A 21,919-nucleotide genomic window follows, 5' to 3' on the forward strand; every position below is an offset into this window, starting at 1 on the left:
CGCTCCTACCCTCCTCTTCGGCTCCGGACGCAGCGGAGATCCTGACACCATCCAGCATTGCGATGTTGTGCGCAGCGCATTGTCATGACATCATGCACGGCTCACAGCGTCATGACGCGAGAAGACGTCAGGACCTCAGCTGCACTCTGAAACGAGGAGGGTAAGTATACTGTCAGTTACTATAGTAACGTAGGCCCCAGTTACTATAGTAACTGTTTATAGACGTGGCGTGTGGGCCCCTTCGCAATTGCGACCGATGCGAGCCCTATAGCTACGTCATTATTTGGCAGATGCCGGGGGTTCCGGGGCAGAGATCCGGGGCTTGGGCCCTGAAAGGACGGTACTAGCGACGCCACTGCATGAGATACTGCTTTCATTTGGCCATCTTAAAGGGGTTTTCTGGTTTTATGTAAATAAAGCTTAAAGGGGTTGACTGCTTTATATAAAATTTGTACCCACTCTTCTGAACAAATATATATAATCTGTACAAAAGAGTGGAATATAGGCAATTGACTAATAGACGCCCTATAGATGTTTTGCCTTGTTTAATTGCATGGTAAAGCTATACCTCCTTGTTAGCCAAGTGTTCTCCCTGGACAGCACCACCTCTCATGTCCTGAAAATGGCCACTGATGAAGGGGCAGGTGATGTTACCCCATCAATCAGCACCTCCCATTGAAACGCGCAACTCCTGCTTTAGTGCAGCTGTGACTGTGACCTCAACGTATTGTCCCGGAGTCCTCATGTCCGTATATATATTAAGGATAAAGTTGAGAAGGATTTTTACAGCTTGCAGTCAGGGAATGCTGGGAGTTGTAGTTTTGTAGCAGCTGGAGAACCACAGGTTGGAAACCACTGCTGCACAGTGCCTGGACATTCATTGGAAAGTTATTTTATGCTCATAATACTGCACAAAAGGCATTAGGCAAATCACGGTTTATTACTCAAAAAACTGCAGCGTTTTGACGCAGTTTTGCGGTTATCACAGTAACCCTTCTCTGACCGCACCATCTGACTATACCATTATATTGGTGTTCATTGTGTAGGACACGACTCCAGAACCACTAGTACTGCAGCTGTACTGACAATGTTCATGTGATATTTTTCAAGGTCGTATGGAATAATATAAGATGACTAACACTTCTATCTCGGAGATGATTAGAGCATTGCATACCTTATAATACCTTCTTTCTGCTTCACCTATCACCAAGGTAACTGAGCTGAAGAATGAACGGGCACGTGTAATTATAAAACATCAATTAGTGGTGTCGTTTTTTACTCACGTGTAACATGTGTCAGAGTAACGCTTTCAGGTTTAGGCTATGTGATCTTTATCAAAATTATATGGTGCCATAAAATGAGACTAAATTAAAAACATTTTTAAAAAAAAAAGCGTTTCATGGTATGTACACACGAGGCGAATTAGCTTTCAGATTTTCCGCAACGGATTTCATTGCGAAAAATACGCAGTGTATTACAGTAGCAGCAAATCTCATCTACAAGCTGCAAAAAAAATAAAATATGCAGAAAAGAAGTACGAAAATTGATTTATGGTGCGGATTCTCAATGTGCAGTATGTCAACTTCTCTTGCGAAAATGCTGTGGAACTTCCACACAGAAAATTCGGTTGGAAATTCTGCAGTGTTTATGGTGTGTGTGTGGATGTACAATGAGGGTATTTTCTGAAGATGAAGTTCTGCTGCGGTTGTTGCGGTGTACAGCAGAAGACCACGTGTGGTTATACAGCAAATTGCCGCTGTTTTGTGGTTTTAATAGGGTAAGACCCAGGGCCGGCCTATGGGGTGTGCGACCTGTGCCATTGCACAGGGCGCATCACTCCAGCAGGTGGAAGGAGGCGCTGCGTTGGCTCCCTTCCCCTGCTTGTTTTAGAAGCGCCCGGGCCCGCCGCCTTTCCACCCGGGCGCTTCTTCTCCCAGTGGCGTCGCTACCGCTGTAGCAGCCATAGCGGCTGCTAGCGGTGACACCGGGCATGAGGGTGCCCGTTTCACGGCCGGCGGCCCCGCTAGCAGCCACTGCGGCTGCTACAGCGGCAGCGACGCCACTATAGCCAAGCAGGGAGGTATCTCCCTGCTCTGCTATCAACTAGCGCCACTGTAGCTCCCTGAAGGAGCGGAATCCCCATATGGCTGGGGATTCCGCTCCTGGACAGAGCGCTTGATGTCTCTGTTCATATATGGAGAGTGACATCAGGGGCAACTCCTGAAGTGGAATTCCCGTCCACAGCGTTGCCGACTCTGTGACGGGAGATTCCACTCCAGGAGAAGCCAGTGACGTCACTGTCCATAAATGGACACAGACGACAGGGGCTTCTCCTGGAGTGGAATTCCTGGTCACCGCAACGGCAACGCTGTGGATGGGGATTTCGCTTCAAAAGTTGCCCCTGATGTCACTGTCCATATATGGACAGAGACATCAAGCGCTCCATCCAGGAGCGGAATCCCCGGCCACAGGGGGATTCAGCTCCTTCAGGGAGCTACAGTGGCGCTGTCTACAGGAAGGGGGGGTTCTATCTACAAGGGGGCTGTGTGCCACTACCTACCAGGGGGCTGTGAGGCACTACCTACCAGGGGGCTGTGTGGCACTACCTATTAGGGGGCTGTGTGGCACTACCTACCAGGGGGCTGTGTGGCACTAGCTATTAGGGGGCTGTGTGGCACTACCTACCAAGGGGGGGTCAAAAAGAGAAAGCGAAGCAACATTCAAAAAATATTTGGGTTTATTTATCCAACATTCACTACAACGTTTCACCTCCTCTATGAAGGCATTTTCAAGCAATTGCAAGTATTTTTTGAGTGCTGCTTCACTGTCTCTCTTTTTGACGTTCATCATACAAGGAGGGGTCACTCCTTTGTTTGAAGCATAGCACCGGCCTTGTTAAGCATGAAACCACAGTGCTACTCCAATCCTCTGCTTTTTTTTTTTTTTTTTTTACCTGGGGGCCTAAAAGTGCCATGTCTATCAGACAAGGTGCAGCCATCCCCCTACGTCACATCCTTGTAGTGGTGAATTAATAGCTAACACTCCAGCCACAAAAATGCAATTTTCAGGGATGATCATGTTGAGGAGGTAATTCCAAAACAAGCCAATAACACTTTTCACGATGCATCCAGCAAATGCTCCAGAACAAGATAACCCAGCACCATGTGATAAAGTGTCCACCACAGTAAATCCATTCATTTCCATTATTTACGTAGCACCAATATATTCTGCATCCTGTACACAGATGTATCCACTGTCATTAGTCATTGTTCACAGTGGGGTTCTGTGTCTCAGGAACTGGGTCAATAGAAAACCAACAGACCTATTAGTAGTTTTATTAAAATGTTATAAAAACATCTCTGCGTTTGACCTATAGTCTATTTTGGTTTGATGACCATTGCTGATAATCCTAAAATGCTATGTCACATGTATAATATTAGGATGAACAGAAAGGATTTTACTTGGTTACCCATTAGATGTAGTACCCAACTCCATCATTTGTTGAGACGGAATAGTGTAAAACACATATAATTGTTTTTGGAAGTTTAAATAAGCCAATTTGAGACTTGCAGTTGGAAGTATTAGATGTCTACAAGGAGTTACGGTGGAAAATTGTTGAATTTGATTGTGAAATGTCCATACCTGTCAGAGATCTGACTGTCAGTACAAGGGTGTAATTATACAGGAATTATTCTAAAATGAGTCATCTACATGAAAGGGAAAGAATGTAAGTTCACCTACTTGCCTTTATTACGAAGCTCGGTTACGCATCCTTCTTCTAGCTTAACACAATGCGACTGGTACCAATGTTGTCTGTTTCTGAGAATCACAGCCAAAGTGACACATTCATGTACATTTGAACAATGATGATGACTTTTATTTTACTCAATTGGGGTTACTTACCCAGCTCTAGTCCAACGGCACATACTATTATTATCATACATTTATTCATTAGCATCTTTCCCTTCTATATTGCGCAGTATTTTTTCTGTTACAGAACTGTAGCAACATTACCCTCCAAAAAGTTCACTCTTGTCTAGTCTATCTTTATTGAACTTTTACAGACAAATTAATGAAACGGGAAACCATCTAAACCACTTTGAGATGTAAGGCGCAGTCAGTGTACAAATAGTCAGCAAGCACCATAATGAATAGGTGACCCCCAAAAAGAAGTTAAATAGGATGAGAATGTAAGTTAGACTGCTACCTGGAAGGACTGTTGAACCCCTAATACAGAGGGGTAGAGTGCAGAAAAAGAGCAAAAATGTGAGAAGGGGGAGAATAAAAAAGAGAGAGAAGAGTAGGTGTGTGTGTGTGTGGGGGGGGGGGGGGGGTGATGTTTGGGTATGTGCATAGGGCTAGGAATGCATAAGCCTAAAGACACTAGCTATCTAAGGTGGTTATGGCCTAAGGATGTTTTTAGGTTTTGTCATTGAGGGAAACTCAAGTCAGTAGAATCAGGTAGTAGCAAAAGCATATAGTATGTTCTTGAGGAAGACTGTCGGTTCCCCTATTCTGTATTCCAGCCTAATTCATGAAATAAAACTGAGGTGCAATAACAGACACAGCTCATAGACAAGAGTGGCACTGTTTTGGAGAGAAAAAAAAAGTAGACCATTTTTTCTAATCTTGGGCAACCCTTTTAACACCTTCTCACCTTCTTCTCTAATTTCTGCCCCTGCCTGGTCATGCCACACTTCATCCAGCCTTGACTGAGCTCTGGGTTCTCTTGTTATGCTAGAATCTAGAATAAAAAGATTTCTATGGTGATTAGAAAACAATTGACACGAAAGATTGAAATACGCAACACCTTTATAAGAAAAAGTCTTTATTTTTTTGCAACTAGTATGAACAGTTTACCCCAAAAGTAACAATAATTATGTAATCGACCATTACACAGCTTCTGAATTGAATCTACAGACAATAAAATAGCACATCATGTATAATTTCTTCATGTATACAAATTGCAGTACTTCGCTAAATGTCCAGAATACTGCAAGCCAAACATTACATTAAACATACTATAATTTGATATGCACAGTACAGTCTACTTTGTAGGCCAAACCTAGAGCTACATGCACCTGACAATATTAAAAATATTGCAAAATATATGAAAGTATTTTAATGACCATTCATGCCTTTTTAATTATTAAATCGCTATAGGGCTATGTGTACTGCATGTTTATTGTTTTTTGTTTTTTTTAAACTTTTTTAAGAAATTTTAATTATCATTAAAAAGTGAAATTTAAACTGGAATATGGTTCATATATTAAGGCTAAATAATTTGTATAAATTCCTAAACATTTGAATAAATAAAAATATGCTTATATGAGAACTAAAATGAGCTATAATGTTCGTTGATCTCATATGTAGTTTAGATTTCCTTTTCTTTGGATTAAAGTCATTTGACAAAAAAAGTTCAGAAATGTTTCCAGTATGTAATGCAGATATTTCATATTTCTTCAAGTTTTTTATTTAGTAACCCCTGAGAGCCTCTTACTGAAAAAAGGATGATTATTACAATTGTAAAGATTTACAAAATTTTTAAAATTGAGATTAATTAGATTAATACTGTTAAATTACCCATTTACAATGCACAGAAATTTCTCCTTTGAATCCGTGCGTTTCCTAATTAATTTATATTAATAATAAATAGGAGAAACAGTTTAGAATATTTTTTAAATGTTAAAAGGGTTGTCTGGTTTTGAAAATTCTGGGTTAACAGATGGGGGCCCTCATTTGTCACCTCCATCAATTAGCCAAAGCGGAGATCTGGAGAGAGAGAACCTGTCCTGTCCATGCATTACACAGCAGTCCATTGATTTCAATGGACGTCATGTAATGCTTAATTTTTCCTGTAGTGGCGCTGCAGGGAAATTGAACACTTTTTACTGAGTACCATTGCAGATTATGGCTGACCACTGGTTCTCCCAGCTGCGGGGAAACCAACTTATATTCATGGGACTCTTCTAACAAAACAAACAAAAAAAAATGCCAAAAAAGGACAACCCCTTTAAGATTAATGAACATGTTATTTAAGGATGAAACAAATATAGCTTACCAAAAATTATAAATAAGATTTTAAAAAAAGTAGATTAAAAAATAAAAATACAAAAATAGACGTTTTAATAGAATACAATTAGTGCACATTTAGTTGTTTTTATTTGCTTTGATGGTATATTAAAATTTACAGGAGGCAAACGTATTTGTTCCCAATTACCTATAAAATTGGTTATACCTGTAGTAATAATAATTTATACATTTTTATTTTTGCAATACTTTACATGAGATATTTAGTAGGGCGTGACAGGTGGTCTGCTCTTTCTTCATTGTAAGTAGTGAGGCAAAATATTGAGGTCACGTTATGTACTGGTGTCAAGCTTTCACCATTAAGGCTTCAAGGAGGAAAGATAAAAATTCCATAAAGATTTTGCCTATTTTTTTTTTTTGCTTTGTGTTGTGAAAATATTTTAACTTTTAAGTCACTCTAGAAGTTAATACATAGTAAATTTGATCAGTTTCTTTTTTTATTACCTCCAAATATTTTTAGTGTTACATTTCCAGAACAGATAGTAATTTATATTGTATAAGCACAAACATTAATAAATAAATGGGTTGTAGAAATACATTTCATAAATAGTTTTTCAAATTATGACAATTTATGTAAGACTTGGCTTCATCAGTATACTCCACATTTAATACCTGGGTGAACAATTTCCTCTTAAAAGAAAAACAACCTTTTCACAAAGTCATATAATGCATATCACTTTTTTTTTTTTTTTAAAACCTTCAAAAGTTTTATGCATTTTTTATTACCCACTGGCCATTATTTGTGATGACTATAAGTTTTGTAATACTTAATAAATTGCTTTACAAAAATGTATGTCCTGACAACCCTCAGTTATTGGTCCCTTGCTAAAAAGACATCTTGATTAGATACAATATAATCAGTGAATTGACACTGTTAAGACTGGCAGATGTTATCAGTCCAAATGACGTGAATTGGAATTATAATCCATAATTAGAGTTTATGATTCTCAAGTGTTCGCAACTCCAATCCTTGTCACTTGGACAGTTAACACCTGTCTATACAAGGTTCAAGGCTCTTTGGAGAATGGATTAAGGTCAATACATTACACAGATGTGTATAAGCATGGGGGAATTTTTTTTACCACTCATTTGACTCACTCTCATGAGCAGATTTTCATTCACCACCATTAGATATGCTATTACCTAGAAAAATGAAATCCTTCATAGTCATACATTGAAAGTACTCTCCTATTTATATATATATATATATATATATATATATATATATATATATATAATATTTAGTTTTATTTTTTTATTTTTTTTTATTTATATATATATAAATCTCCATTATTGGCCATATATGAGAAATTATTTCTCCAATGTTCTCTAACTTTACTATTTCAAAGACTTAATACCAAGTGTTTGTATGAGAAAGTATATAATTTTTTTTGCGTCTTACACTACCTTATACTATCGTGAAAAAATCTAGCCCTTAGTTTACTGTACAAACTACTTTTAAAAGCTAATTCTCTACAAAAAGTATGATTGCATGACAGGATATTATTGGATGGCTGAATGTGATGAGATACTCATAGCAAAGCTTTGATGGTCTCTCGATACTTTCAACTATTTTGATTATGGTATGATGTTCCTCATCAACCCCAAATGTGTTTGGTTTAAAACAATGTGTGTGTGTGGTTTGAAATGAATGTTGATGAGATTGGTCAAACCATGACTTTTTCATACTGTAAGTAGAGGGATATATGGTTTGAATATCAGTGGACATGTTTTCTTTTTGCAATTTTAATGCTCCTCAAGACAATTTTATAAAATCTATTTTATAGATAGAATGCATTAAATGGTGTTGTTTGGTTTAGAAAACCCATTTTCAAATACCCTATTAGGCTATTTTAAATACCAAAAATGGGTCCCTCATTCGGGACCTCCATTAATTAGCTGGAGCAGAGAGCAGCTACAAAGAGTGTCTCTCTGGAGGACTCAGCTTGTCTGTGTATTACACAGGTTGTCCATTGATTATAATGGGCTCCATGTAATGCTTGATTTCTCCTGTGGAGGTGCTGCAGGGGAATTAAACACTTCCAAGCTTCCCCAAAGTCTACAGATAATAACTGGGGGTCGCAGCAGTGGTATCAGCTTATTTTTTTTTTGTGGACCCCTCTGCCCAAAGCAGACATGTCCTCTAAATGCCAAACTCCTTGCCAATCACTGTCACTTTGATTTGGAGTATTTAGAAATGTCCTGCACCCCCAACCATTAACATAAATAGTAATCTAAATTTCTGAATAAAGTGCAATAAACATACAATCCTCTATAGAAGAAGGTGATGTAAAAGAGGCACCTGAACTCAAAACCTGTGTCAGAAACATGTGGCACAAAATGCTTGAAAATAATGTGTAATGAACATGAAAGTTTGAATTATATGAATCTTTTATGGTAATTCATAAAAACAAAAAAGAATATAATGTAATACAGTAACAGGTTTTTGTAGGTGCCAAAAGAATGGCAATGAACATTTTTTCCAGTACAAACTGACAGATGCATGAATATTGTATATCATGACATAAGTGGATAACTGTGCTGTCAATGTCATTTATCATGCATCTGACAACAGAGGAATCGGTATGGCAGCATATGAATAAAGTATGGGATGTGTAGCCCTGGACCTCCCATGACTGGCTAGTGAATACATTAGACTCCACTGTATAAAATTCTAGAATATGGTACATTAAGTATTTCTGTTGATTTTACCCGATGGGTCAAATTAGGTATTGTTTTTAACCATTAGAATAAATAGCCCCCAAGCACACCTCCCCCCCCCCCAATACCCATACAATTACCAAATCTGTCCTGAAACGTCAGATACAATACAACAAGAGGTCTAAAATGGAAACGAGCGATGTGACAGGCTCAATCATAGAACTTAATGCATTTCTTAGCAGCAAAACATTATCAGTTAATTGTATATACTGTATAAAAAAATAAAACCTTGTGAAAGTGTAGAAAGGTATTTTTTGAAAAATAAAACTTATTTTAGCTTATTTACGTTTCTAGCTAAGACAGGTTTTTAACAGGAATACGCTTATGTCATAGTATGTATTATTGCTTCACACTATACACCAAGTAGTTTTAAGGCCCTGTTTTTTGCTGGCAGAAAAAAATCTGCCTCAAAACTCCTTTAGGCTATGTTCACACGGGGTATTTTGCCGAGTTTTTTGACGCGGAAACCGCGTCGCAAAACTCGGCAGAAACGGCCCGAGAACGCCTCCCATTGATTTCAATGGGAGGCGTCGGCGTCTTTTTCCCGCGAGCAGTAAAACTGCCTCGCGGGAAAAAGAAGCGACATGCCCTATCTTCGGGCGCTTCCGCCTCCGACCTCCCATTGACTTCAATGGGAGGCAGGAGAAAGCTAATATATCTCGCTGTTTTATGCCCGCGGCGCTCAATGGCCGCGGGCGAAAAACGGCGCGATAATTGCCGCGAAAATCGGCGTGCAGGGAGAGGAATATCTGCCTCAAAGTTCCAAACGGAATTTTGAGGCAGATATTCCTCCCCCAAAATACTCCGTGTGAACATAGCCTTAGGAATTTTTAGGCAGATTTTGACCTGCTTGCAATGTCTTGCTGCGGTTTTCGGTCATTGAGCGCCACTGGCAAAAAACGCAGCGAAAAAAACGCTTTTTCTGCTTCCCATTTCAATGGGAGGTCAGAGGCAGAACCACAGCAAGAAAGGACATGTCACTTCTAATCTCCTGCGAGGGCTAAAAGCCGCTCGGGAAAAAAAAATGCCTCCGCCTCCCATTGAAATCAACAGGAGGTGGTTTCGGCCATTTTTTTGCCGCCGATTCCAACATGGTTTTGCGTCAAAACTCTGTGTGAACAGGGCCTAATGGTAAAAATTTATTTGAGGTTATTTCAATCACATTACCAACATTAGAGAATAAGGTCATTTGCACTAGGTATGTTTCTTCAGACAAATTTCCCCCATCGTTAATGATCTGGTTTATTAGACTGATCTCAACTATATCGGGCCAAGTGAACTTCTAAATGTCATAAAACTTTCCATATATGACATTCTATGGTATATTATAAACAAGATGATCAGAAACCATGATGAATGAACTCCTTTAAAATATAAGTCTAGTCCCTACGAAGAAATTAAAGGTCAATATAAGCAAAAACAAAGGCTATGGCAGACTAGCCACGTGGCCAACAAAAAGCAAGTGTCTTAAAAGATGATAAAGTGGAGATTCATGTGTAGCCTGCAGTACCTGTAATGACCACTAGTTCTGTAACAGTTATAGCTTAATGATTAACAACCAGACTCCCATATACAACTAATTTTGTTAGTTGTTTTAACTCTGCCCAGATGACATGGAAGCGAATACATTCTATATGTTAGTCTAGCCACATGCCTACTCAAGAAGCAAGTATCTGAAAAGAAAAATACATAAGTGTGGATCAGTGCTTTGTATTCTTAAAGGGGTTATCCAGGTTCCTAATTTTTTTTAGTAATGGCTACAAATGAAATGAATTAATAAAACAAGCAGTACTCACCTATCCTTTTCCACAGTGATCCAGCGCTGAAGCTCCGGTGCCACTCCCAGTGATTGTTTAAATGTGGGCAGCGAGCGACCGCTGCAGCTAATCAGAGGGCTCAGTGGTGCCGAATCGATTTTCTAGCAAAATACCACAAATACAATAAACTACGCTGAGCCCTCTAATTGGCTGCATCGGTCACATGCTGCCTGTATATAAACAGTCACCGGGAGTGCCGCCGGAGCATCAGCGCTGGATCGCCAGGGGAAACGATAGGTGAGTACTGCTTGTTTTTTGTAATTCACATCATTTGCAGCCATTGGCGAATAAATGTAGGAACCCAAATAACCACTTTAAGGTATATGGACTGTGGATGCATAGTGGACACCACAATTAATTTAGCCCTCATTATGCCACTTTATGCCTTTTTATACAGGACTGGTATGGTACAGAGAGACTTGTATGCCAGTGGAATGCATCCAAAGTGACTTCTGACTATATATGATATATATTATTTGGTCTGAGATTTTATCCTGTTAGAAACATATCCCTTCCATTTATTTTTAATCTGTGTTCTACTACACGAATTTCGCATATTAGGTTTTCTCCCCAAAAATTTTTGTCCTTTTTTTTTTATTTACTAACAATTACAACTATCGGGCTTATAAAAATGACTTTATCATACATATTTTATGTAGATTTGCTGTACAATCACAGTTTCAACGTTTCTCTATGGGGAAAGAAGTAGCAAGCAATCTTGTGACCATTGCAGAAAATGTGACCATCTGGTGTCACCTTGTTATGGTTGCAAGGTTTTTTTTCCCATTGGGAACCACTGAAGTAGCAATGTGGTTTTACAGCAATTTTACAGTAAATTTCTAGCAACCGTGGGTCAACTGAGTCTTTTTCTCACACTTCCCCTTCCCCACTTCCCCTTTCCCATCCCTTGGTTGAACTTGATGGACATGTGTCTTTTTTCAACCGTACAAACTATGTAACTATGTAACTATGGTGATCCTATAAGTTTAAAGCTTCAGTGATGGTTTGTATGATCCTTCATCTAATAATTTAGGTCCAATGGACGTCCGCCTGTTGGGGACGTCTAGACTATAATGCACCAAACATGTAAGTCAGGCTGCAACTTAGGACAAGTTCAAGATAAGTAATACAATGTAATTACAAAGTTATTCAGCTCTTTATGCAGATGATATTTATATATCTATATACAGACTAAAAATGGTGAATATACGCTTTACGTCGCAGCTTTACTGTTGTCCCTACCCTTGAATAATATCTCCTATCACATTTCATTGATGTCAGGTCAAATTTCAGAGGAAATACAACATTGATATTTCAGGTATTACCTGTAAAAGTAATTGTACTTTGTTTAGATTTGAAAAAAAATAGTTCCTCTTTGGCTTATTTTATATATATATATATATATATATATATATATATATATATATATATATATATATATATATATACACACACACACACATATATATGTGTATGTGTGTGTGTGTGTAAAACAGATTTTGGTTGAAAACAGAAATCTTTCACTTACAAAAAACAGCAGAGCGTACATAAGCGGCGGTGAATATCAGGGTGTAGCCAATACATTTTGTTATTTGACATTGTTCAATTTCATTCTGAAGGTATACAGGAATTCACTCTTGTATGGATATCCATTAATTCATTGAAATGTCCAGTCAAGAAACAATATTAGACTGGGTTACATACAATAGCTGAAAATGATTCTTAGCAAAAAAAAATATATAGGATACTGAGCAAATAATGGCGGTTATTATTTAAACAGAACAAAGCAACCAATCAGATTCTGTTCTTTACCAGAGATGTGGTTGCTATGGGAAACACCAGTTTTTCATTACATTAGTTTTCATAATTGCCCCCCCAATTGCCCCCCCAATATGTTAGACTTATTATGATAAAATAATATCACGTTAAATACTTATTTGAAATGCATTACATATTATTTTTCGAATAATACAACGATTAAAGACAACATATACATTTTGTCTGTAGGCCGCCATACCTAGGAGTCTTCTTGCAATCTTTAACAAGATCAATTTTCAACAAATATAATCATGGATATGAACATATTATTAACAATCTGTGACAAACGATGGAATATTATGAAATATTGCAAAATAAATATGTATAAAACACATATTGCATATCACATTGGATACTGTCCCATAACGGCCACATTTTTCATCATTGTCTACATTTTGTTTTGTATATAACTAACAAGCAATTATACGCTTTTTCTAATAACACATACACATAGCGGAAATGTTTTCTCTTGGGTTAAATAGTTTATCTTAGAGGACATAAATAGAGCTCAATAAAGGAACAATCTGGGCAAATCTGATACACTGTGTTATACCTACGGGGGGGGGGGCTTAAAAGGGTTGTACAGTCATAAGAAATTGATAGCCTATCCTCAGAATAGGCCATCAACATCTGTGGGGGTCCGACACCCGGCACCCTCGCCGATCAGCTGTTTTGAAGGGGCCGCGGCGCTGCCTCTCCTTCAATACTGTCACTGCTCGTACTGTGAATCGCCAACAAATTTGTAGCGGCGGTTCACAGTATTACAGCCTTCTCCCAATTCACTTCAATTGGACAAGGCTGTAATACTGTGAACTGCTGATACAAGTGTGCCAGCGGTTCATAGTAACAGTAATGAAGGGGAAGCAGCGCTCGTACAACGTACCAGGATGCCGATAGTCGGACCCCGACCGATCAGATATTGATGGCCTCTCCTGAGGATAGGCCATCGATTTCTTATGACTAGACAACCCCTTTAAAGGGCGGTGTATGACACAGGAATTCTCCATTTAGTGTTCTGTGAATGTGTCAAGCACTTCTCCCTCAGGCCCTACACTGGGCATAACACAGTTTATATGTTTTGCTTTGTGTATTCCTTTAATAAAGAACAAGATCTGGATTCCCAATAGGACATCTGTTACAATGGACAACAGCCATAGGGGAGCAGTGAGGAATACATACTGTACTTACACCCCTAAGATCATATCCCATGTCTATGAAGGATAGGTTCGTAGATAGACATTATGAGACAGATGTATCAATACTTTCTTAAGAACAAAAAGATTGGGAATGTTGAAATCGAACATGCCCGATCCTTCTCTCCTCCGACTTCTGCCATTGGGGAAGAGTTAGGACACCCCCATACACATTAGATAGTTGGCTGGTCCCACTGAAATTACCGGATTCGGCTGGCAGTCATCTAATGTGTATGGACACCTTTACTCCCTTTTATATTTACCACCACAGTTCCCTAATAAGTAATACTTGTGGGTGGCATGTGAATACAGATTAGTCCCGCTTTGACTTGTTAGACATCCCCTTTTAATATGCTCTTCTAGGGCATTCTGAGCCAATAGATGGGGGTCTTCCACTTGAGATCTATTAGCTAGAGCTTTTTTGTATCATTAGGATCTTCCATTTTGAGACTATTAATTCCATTGTGACAAGTGGAATGGAAATGGCATTAAAGGAACAGCATGCATTTTCATTCTGTAGTCAATATTTCTAAAAATGTTATATGTACATCTAAATTGAGCAATTTAATATAAATCTAATCTAATTTCTAAATCACATTCTTGTTTATTTATCATCATAGCGTTCATTTTTAAATTAACCGTTCCATTAGTGGTAATTCATATGTTCCGCCATTTTTAAATGTATCAAGTACAATCGGCACCAAAAATGCTATAAACAAACAAAGCTACTATACTGTATGTTGTACGATGCAATAGTAGCAAATATAGTCCTTTTCTATAACTATCTCTATACTCTTTTCCTTAAAGACCTATTTCTATGCATGTTTTAATTACATAGATGTAAACATAGAACAATTATCATCATAATTAATGCAACATTTAGTATTATTGAAGAGTTCAAATCTAATATACAATGAGAGATTCCAATGTCAATACCTTGCATGCAAACATATTGTATCCACCAGATAAATACTGTGGATTCTAAGCATTAATATGTTTTTTAAGGTTGTAGAGCCGGCCAGAAAAACCTGCGACTCATCAATTGGTGCAAAACTACAACTCTCAGCATAATCTGATGGATGCAAGGGCTTGTAGTTCCACAATAGCGTGTCACAGCTTACTCAAGCCTGCTATGGGAGGGTAAGTGGGATGTGTTGAAGAAAGTTTTCCTTTCCTTACATTACCATGCTTCTGCTTTATTCTCGAAAGTCATTAAATTGTGAATGCATTGGGAAATAGTTATTTTTTGTACCAGAAAAGTATCATTATTCCTTACAAAAGGGCAGAGGAAAATAACTTAGCAGAAATGTAAGTGGCATCAAGTGGATTTATAAGGCAAATTTTACCTCAAGCCTAGCTCTAAAGTAATAGGACATGCAGTGGTATTTGCAGGTAATAGATTAAGAGGAAATGTGTTGAAGAAATTCTATCCAATATTAGAAACTATCTTTAGTGCAAATAAGACTCAGCAGTGCTCGGCTTCAGTCAATCCACATATTAAATTTATCATATTTTTTCATATATTTTAAAGGGCCACTCACAAATGTTTAGAACATTTTATATAACTTAATGTAATGTAATTTATAAATGACAGCAATAATTATCCTCAGCTAACCATGTGATAGGGATTGTCTATGGGTCCTGAATGCTTCCCTGCCATATAAGAGCTAGAAGTTAGTGGTGCAGATGAATGATGACCTATCACTCTAAATGCACAGTGATGTAATCGCTCTACATCGAGGGGTGCACAACCTGCAGCCCACGATGCCGTTTTGAGCGTAAACTACATAAACTACAATAGAGATAGCTGTGCTTATGTGTGGCCCACTTGACTTATCATCTCTGGAGTGCTGAATGGGAAAGCAAGGGACGCCCATTTTCCTGATAAGTGGAAGTCCCAGAAGTGGAATCCCAACCTATCAGACATTTATGGTATATACTGTCGATGTGTCTCAGATGGGAATACCTCTTTTAAGTGGTATTGCAGCCCTTGGTAGTAGCATAATCAATGACAATGTGGCCCTCGGACCAAAAATTATTGTGCACCCCTGCTCAACACTAGGCTGTCACAACACAAGTGATGTCACAACATATGACAGCATGTGACATCATTGGTAGTTATGTAGTAGGCCTAGGTGTAAATTTAATATTTGAGTCTAGGAGTTTCATACAACACCATTAGCCCATTGCTTTTTAGGGATATCAGCCATCAACACTGAAAACATGATAAAACTCACATGTTAGGAATCTGTGTGATAACCCACAGAAGACATTTGATTCCATTTTACTAACTGCATCCCTCATTTAAAGGGGTAGTCCCAGTAGGACAATTCCTTTCCATAACCCTTATAATGGTATATGACATCATAGAGGGGTCCCCTATTAAGGATCCCTTTCTCAATTATCTATAGCGGATAGCCACTAGAAAAAGCAAATCCCATTCTGGAGGACTTAGTGTGGCAATGTATAACAAGGTCACTCATTTATTTGAATGGGCACCATTTTTACTACGTTTCATTGTACGTGTGTGACTGCCCGCATCTCCAGTTGATATCGTTGAGGGGTTTCAGCAGTTGGCCTTGCAGTGATCGTAATCGTTGGTGCAGCTGCATACTAAATGGGGGTTGTCCAGTTGAGATAACCCCTTTAACTCATAAACCTGGCCTTATAACATTATACATGCCCAGTAGTATTAAATCCTTGAAAACAGGTTAAGATTTTCCTTACTATAAATATTTAATTTGCACAAAAATTATAGTCGTAATCAATGTTGGAATCAAAAATCTTTGCCAAGTTATGCCCAGGACATCTGACTCTTATGTTTTCTATTTTTGGCCCAGCACTTTTTGAAAAATAATTATGATAAAAAGTCTTTTGTTCATATACCTCTTATTTAATTAATCTTGAATATGAATTCCTTCAATAGTCAATAAATATGTTGAATTTGCTAACAACCACAATTTCCCATTTAGATTTGGCATATATCTCTTTAAGCAGAAACGCAAAAATTCCTAAACATCTTTTTAGTACCAGTTGGAAGAGATTTCCAGTCTACTAGTAAAATTAAAGAGCAATTTCGTAGGTGTAATTTAACAGCTGTACAGGCCATAAATAAATCTGTAACATATTAGTGTATCTTATATTCCTATGGTCACTTGTGATGGTGCCCAATCTTTTAAATATGGCAGAGTTTCCCCACAATACCCCACTTCCTTAATACTACAATTGCCTACATGGCTTAGACATTCTGGTAGTGGTTAACAGTGGGAGGATGTGACATAGTTACCCGGCTTGCAGTCCAGGAAGTTGTATGGGTGTCTACCACCATTCCTACACGAGAACCACCAGTGGTCATGCCGTTAAGAGAACCCCGGGAAGAAAATTAAACTTATACATCGAATTTCAGGGATTTATTTTATATCCTATTTTTATTTTATATTCAAATATACTGTGTATTTCACAATTACACTCATAATAGTGCCCTATTTTATGATTTTACTAGTGGACTGGATCTCCACTATAGATGGTTTTCTTTGCTGAAATGAGAATAGCATGGACATCCTTTACAATGAAACACAGTGAATTAAAGAGACCTAGCTCTGTGGAAAATTGACTTGTCTTAATTTGGTAGTTAATCGATATTACTCAACAAGGTTACAGCAGCCATTTTTCTGCTGCCGCTGAGCTATTGGACAAATGTCAAACTGTTACTGTAGTTATTAATTGTAGACCTTAGATGCATTACACCTACAGCTTTAACAGCGTTTGTTCAATTTCAAAAGCAACAATTTTGGATATTAAATGAAAATATATTTGACATATGACATTATTTTCATTCAACAACATATTTTTTTAGTTCACTACATGCAAACATGTACATGGCTTTGAGGCATCACCTGCAAGGGGTCCCTCTAACAATTTCTAAACCAATATTATAGACCACATGCAGCTTGGAAACTGTCTACAACAATTCTTTGAATCATGGATATGATCTTCAAAAATATTTTAGTCAACTCTTATGTTGCCATTAATGGACATTTTGTTACATGACATCGTTTCACTTGTACACACAACATTATCATTATGTGTATGGTCAGATTTAGTAAGACAGTCTTTAGAATGCTTCAAATTGTTTTACGAAAATGTCCAATCTTGCACTTAGGATTTCTCATATGGGCGAAAAAAATCTAATAATTATATCCTTTAAAAGTTCGCTTTGACTAATGATTATAGACTAAACGTGACCCAAAGTCTTCTGTACCCAAATAGACACCCAAAATCTGAACATGTATATTGCTTCTAAATATGAAGGAGTACGGGCTCCTTATTTATCAAACTGTAACCTCAGAATTTACATACATTTTTTAAAGTCTAAACACATTACAAAAATAACATTTCTAAACGCGATCTCTTCAAAAGAACCGATGAGCAAATCAATCCACCCCATTGGTATATTTGCCAATCTGCCACCCCATTGAATACAATGGGCACATTAATGCACTTACTAATCTCTTCAATTGCCAAAAGTGAACCTCTCATCTAAAATTGATCGCCCAATGTATCCCAATGGCAGGTGAACTGCACGTAGATTTACAGAGATTGATTTGCTCATGGACTATGGATTGGCATTCACAGTTCTTCTTAACTCATTATTGATGCATGTGTTATGCATAATTACATTAAAAAAATAGAAGATATTAACACGCACTGTACACAAGTATTTGGAGTTAGTGGAACAAAATGGCTTGTGCCTCCACTCTATGGACTGCAACATGCTAACCTAAATGGTTCTTAACGCATATGATTGCAAAAAGTGCTGAGTATGCATGACAAAAATATTAAAACACACAATATGTAGTCAATAGTATGACATTCACCTGAAATATATGTACACTCATAAAATAGAATTCAATATTTCTCTCAAAAACACCAACCTTCATAATTTTGGTATTGGCACCAGCAGCAACACGTATTCGAAAATACAGAATCTTCTATATATTTGCTTTTTTCTTTTTACTTTAGTTTTTTGTTTTGCTTCTTCAAATAATGACGTGCAAGACTCGATCCTTCCTCTATAATATGAAGCTTTAACACAGGATTGTAAGGTAAGCTACCATTATGTTAAAAAGAAATGACATTAGTTGCCATAAATAGGATTTGTTAACATATTTGCTAAATTTCTGCTTTAAAATATATAGTTTTATAATATCTTTTCAATATTTGCTATTCATTAACATTTTTAAGAAGAATCTCAATTAACTTGAAATTATTCTGTTTTTTTCTGTATTCTTAAATTTTTTATGCGCTACGGTAGAAGACGGTTCAAAATATATGAATTTTTAAAATGCTATTTTTTTTTCATACCGCTAAAATCATGCTTAAAATGTACACAGTTTGCAAATGATGAACCATGTAATTAAACTATATGCTGGTATACAATGGCTTAAATTTATATTGGTTGCTAGCACTTTAAGAAAAAAAGTGCTTCCCTGATCAACTGATATATATATATATATATATATACTACCTATTTATTTATTTACCTATTCTAATTCAATTATATATTTCATTCCCAAAATGATTTATCAACTGCATTGGCCAAGTAGTAAAAGACACTTCCTGGTAGATTGGCACAGTTTTCAAATCACAAAGATATTTTTGTTACACAATAAATAAAATATTATCCCCAATGAAAAGTTGCAGTTCTTTCTAAGCATTTTTATAGTCAGTTCTTCCAGGTTCCACACACTTTGTTCAGGGAATGTTTAAAAAGTTCTTGATAGAAAGTTATGAAAATATCTTTCACTAGAATAAAAGATACTGCAACTTTTAACAATTCTCACTTTCGGCTTTGGGAATATACAAGACCTCAAACGTGAGAATAGAGGTAATTGTACGATTGTAGACCTAGGATAGTTACCCAAGGTTACTTTCATACACAAAGGGAAACCACACTTTCTCCTCTCGGAAGGTTGTTTGGTTGCTTTCAGCTTCCAAAAAATTGGTCAAACATGCAAGATGTTTGAGGTCAGAGATCCAAACAAAGCCTTGGTAGTGGGTTATAAAAAACAAGTCAAGAGGTCATTTTCTTTACTATTAAGATCTCTCGCAGCATGGTCCCACAGTGCTTTCCAAAGAAAGTTGTGAAGCTTGACGGAGGAGAGGACCTGTTGATGGATCAACCATTGATGAGGTCGGGAATAACTTGTACCAGCCAATAACCATGCTTGATATATCCAACTCTTCTAGAAGTATTCTGGCAACTCCCATGAAATGCTTCCTTTCCATTCTTCCATAATTTCCCCAAACCATCACCTTTAAGACAACACATATATGATCATCCTCATACAACAGTGCACTTGTCTCATTGGATTCACCCAATTTTCATAAATTCTCATACCATTACCACGACGTTTGTAATTATTTACTATAAGAATAGAGCTAATAACATATTATGAAGTTTGACAGCGTGGAATTTTGGTATTTCGGAGGGTGCGCTATTTGATTATAACAACATATGAATTTTTATTTATCAAGTACAATAAAATAAGGTACTCACCAAAGAAGAAAACAACGTAATCTAGGAAATGATGTAATCTAAACTGATCTAATCTAACACATGTAATGCTCTTAAAATAACATTAAAGTGGTTACTCGTCTTTGGACACCCCCTTGTGGAATGAATACTCTTGATATTAATTTGCCTGCGGGATTTCACTTCTCATCCCAGTAAAATATGAATGCAACTGTGAAGCTCAGACTCTGTTAATACTGGGGGTCGTAGTTTAGTTCCATCAGGTTTTCGTAGCCCCTGATGGGCCGAATAGCATAATCTGTTGTACTATTTTACCTGTTAATAAGAAAAAAAATAGAAACCGAGACCACTATTTCTATAAGGTCTATTAAATTTAGCGAATTCCAACTCAATATTTGAAAAAGGATTTTTTTTTTAAATTATTTAATAATTTACATAGTTGTAAGTTCAATCAAGATCGTTGTTTATTTACAGGCTATTATGTTGTAGAGTTCCACTTTTCTTCTTAATACTTTGTATTTGGCTCATGGCTGTACCAGTAAGGCTTCGTTCACATCTGCGTCGGGACACCGTTCATGAGTTCCGTCTGACCTTTCGTCAGGGGAACCCATGAACGGAAACTAAACTGAAACAAACGGAAACCATAGGTTTCCGTTTGCATCTCCATTGATTTCAATGGCGACGGGTCTGATGCAAATGGTTTCCGTTTGTCACTGTTGTGTAAGGGTTCCGTCGTTTTGACAAAATGAATAGCGCAGTTGACAAAAACGAACCCTTACACAATGGTGATTGTAATTCACTGAAGTGATATATGAGTAAAACGTATAAATTTTATTTCATAACTCTCTAAAAACAGGGGTATAATCACCACTGTGAAAAGCCCCTCCGTGTGCATTAAAAACGTATTAAACACATACTCCAAATCCTGGTTCGTTTGTGAACCCTCTCTCACTGGGTATACTTGAAAGATACAAATATGGGATCAACGTTTCAACATTGGTGTAACAGTGGATTAGACCCTAAAACACACCGGAGCCTGCAGTTACCGCTCCTAAATCTCCTGGTGCTAAGGTACACAACAATGCCACTGTTCCCTACGCTATGATCCCTCACTAAACTGACCCCTTACGCATTTTTATACATATCATCAGGGGTCTGTAACTTGGTCATTGTGGCTAGGATGCCAGCGATATTGATTCATTAGCAGATATTCTGCTGTACAACACGGAAGCGTGCACGCATAGATGTCAGCGGCACGCTTCACTTCGGGACTCAGAGTTGATATAACTAATACTCCTCCCCCTGACCTCGGCAGTGCACTTCGAAACAGCCAATCACACTAGCCCACCTCATTCGTGAAGCCTGACCATGTGACTCCCGGCCGTCAGCTGACATACCCGGAAGTAACATCGACCACATCAGACGAACGCGCAGGCGCAGTGGGAGGCTATAGGCGCATCTCCTTACTGCACATAAGCCCATTCTCATCGAGGATGGAGTATGATAATAGCAAATAGGGTAGATATTGCGGATCAGCTCAAAACCGCAACTCGGCTGCCATAGATAAAACACCTTCTCTGTAAATACACTTAGTATGGATAAATAAGCGATATTTATATTTGCCACACTTTAGAATTTTAAAACACTTCTCTTGAAAGAAACGGCTATACCTGTTAACAATGAATGGTGTACTGCAAGTAACTGTATTGTAGCCAGAATTGACAGCCACACGCATACTTTAGCAA

At 37.7% G+C, this 21,919-nt stretch overlaps 1 protein-coding gene across 10 annotated transcripts in view; it reads right to left on the reverse strand.

Moving 5' to 3' along the window:
• Window positions 1–3,739: 3,739 nt before the first annotated feature.
• RIMS4 (regulating synaptic membrane exocytosis 4) overlaps window positions 3,740–21,919 on the reverse strand; it is a 185,547-nt gene continuing 167,367 nt past the window's right edge. For 8 of the 10 annotated variants that reach the window (XM_075845196.1, XM_075845197.1, XM_075845193.1 and 5 more), the window contains one exon: window positions 18,642–19,954. In XM_075845196.1, coding sequence (XP_075701311.1) covers window positions 19,736–19,954 — 219 coding nt within the window. In that variant the 3' untranslated portion in view covers window positions 18,642–19,735. Of the gene's footprint in view, window positions 3,820–4,657; window positions 4,745–13,228; window positions 19,955–21,919 lie in introns of those variants that run through there. The other 2 variants (XR_012851515.1, XM_075845191.1) reach the window with 2 other exon arrangements.

This window comes from Rhinoderma darwinii, chromosome 13 (genome assembly GCF_050947455.1).
Source record: "Rhinoderma darwinii isolate aRhiDar2 chromosome 13, aRhiDar2.hap1, whole genome shotgun sequence".
NCBI classification, from domain to species: Eukaryota; Metazoa; Chordata; class Amphibia; order Anura; family Rhinodermatidae; genus Rhinoderma; species Rhinoderma darwinii.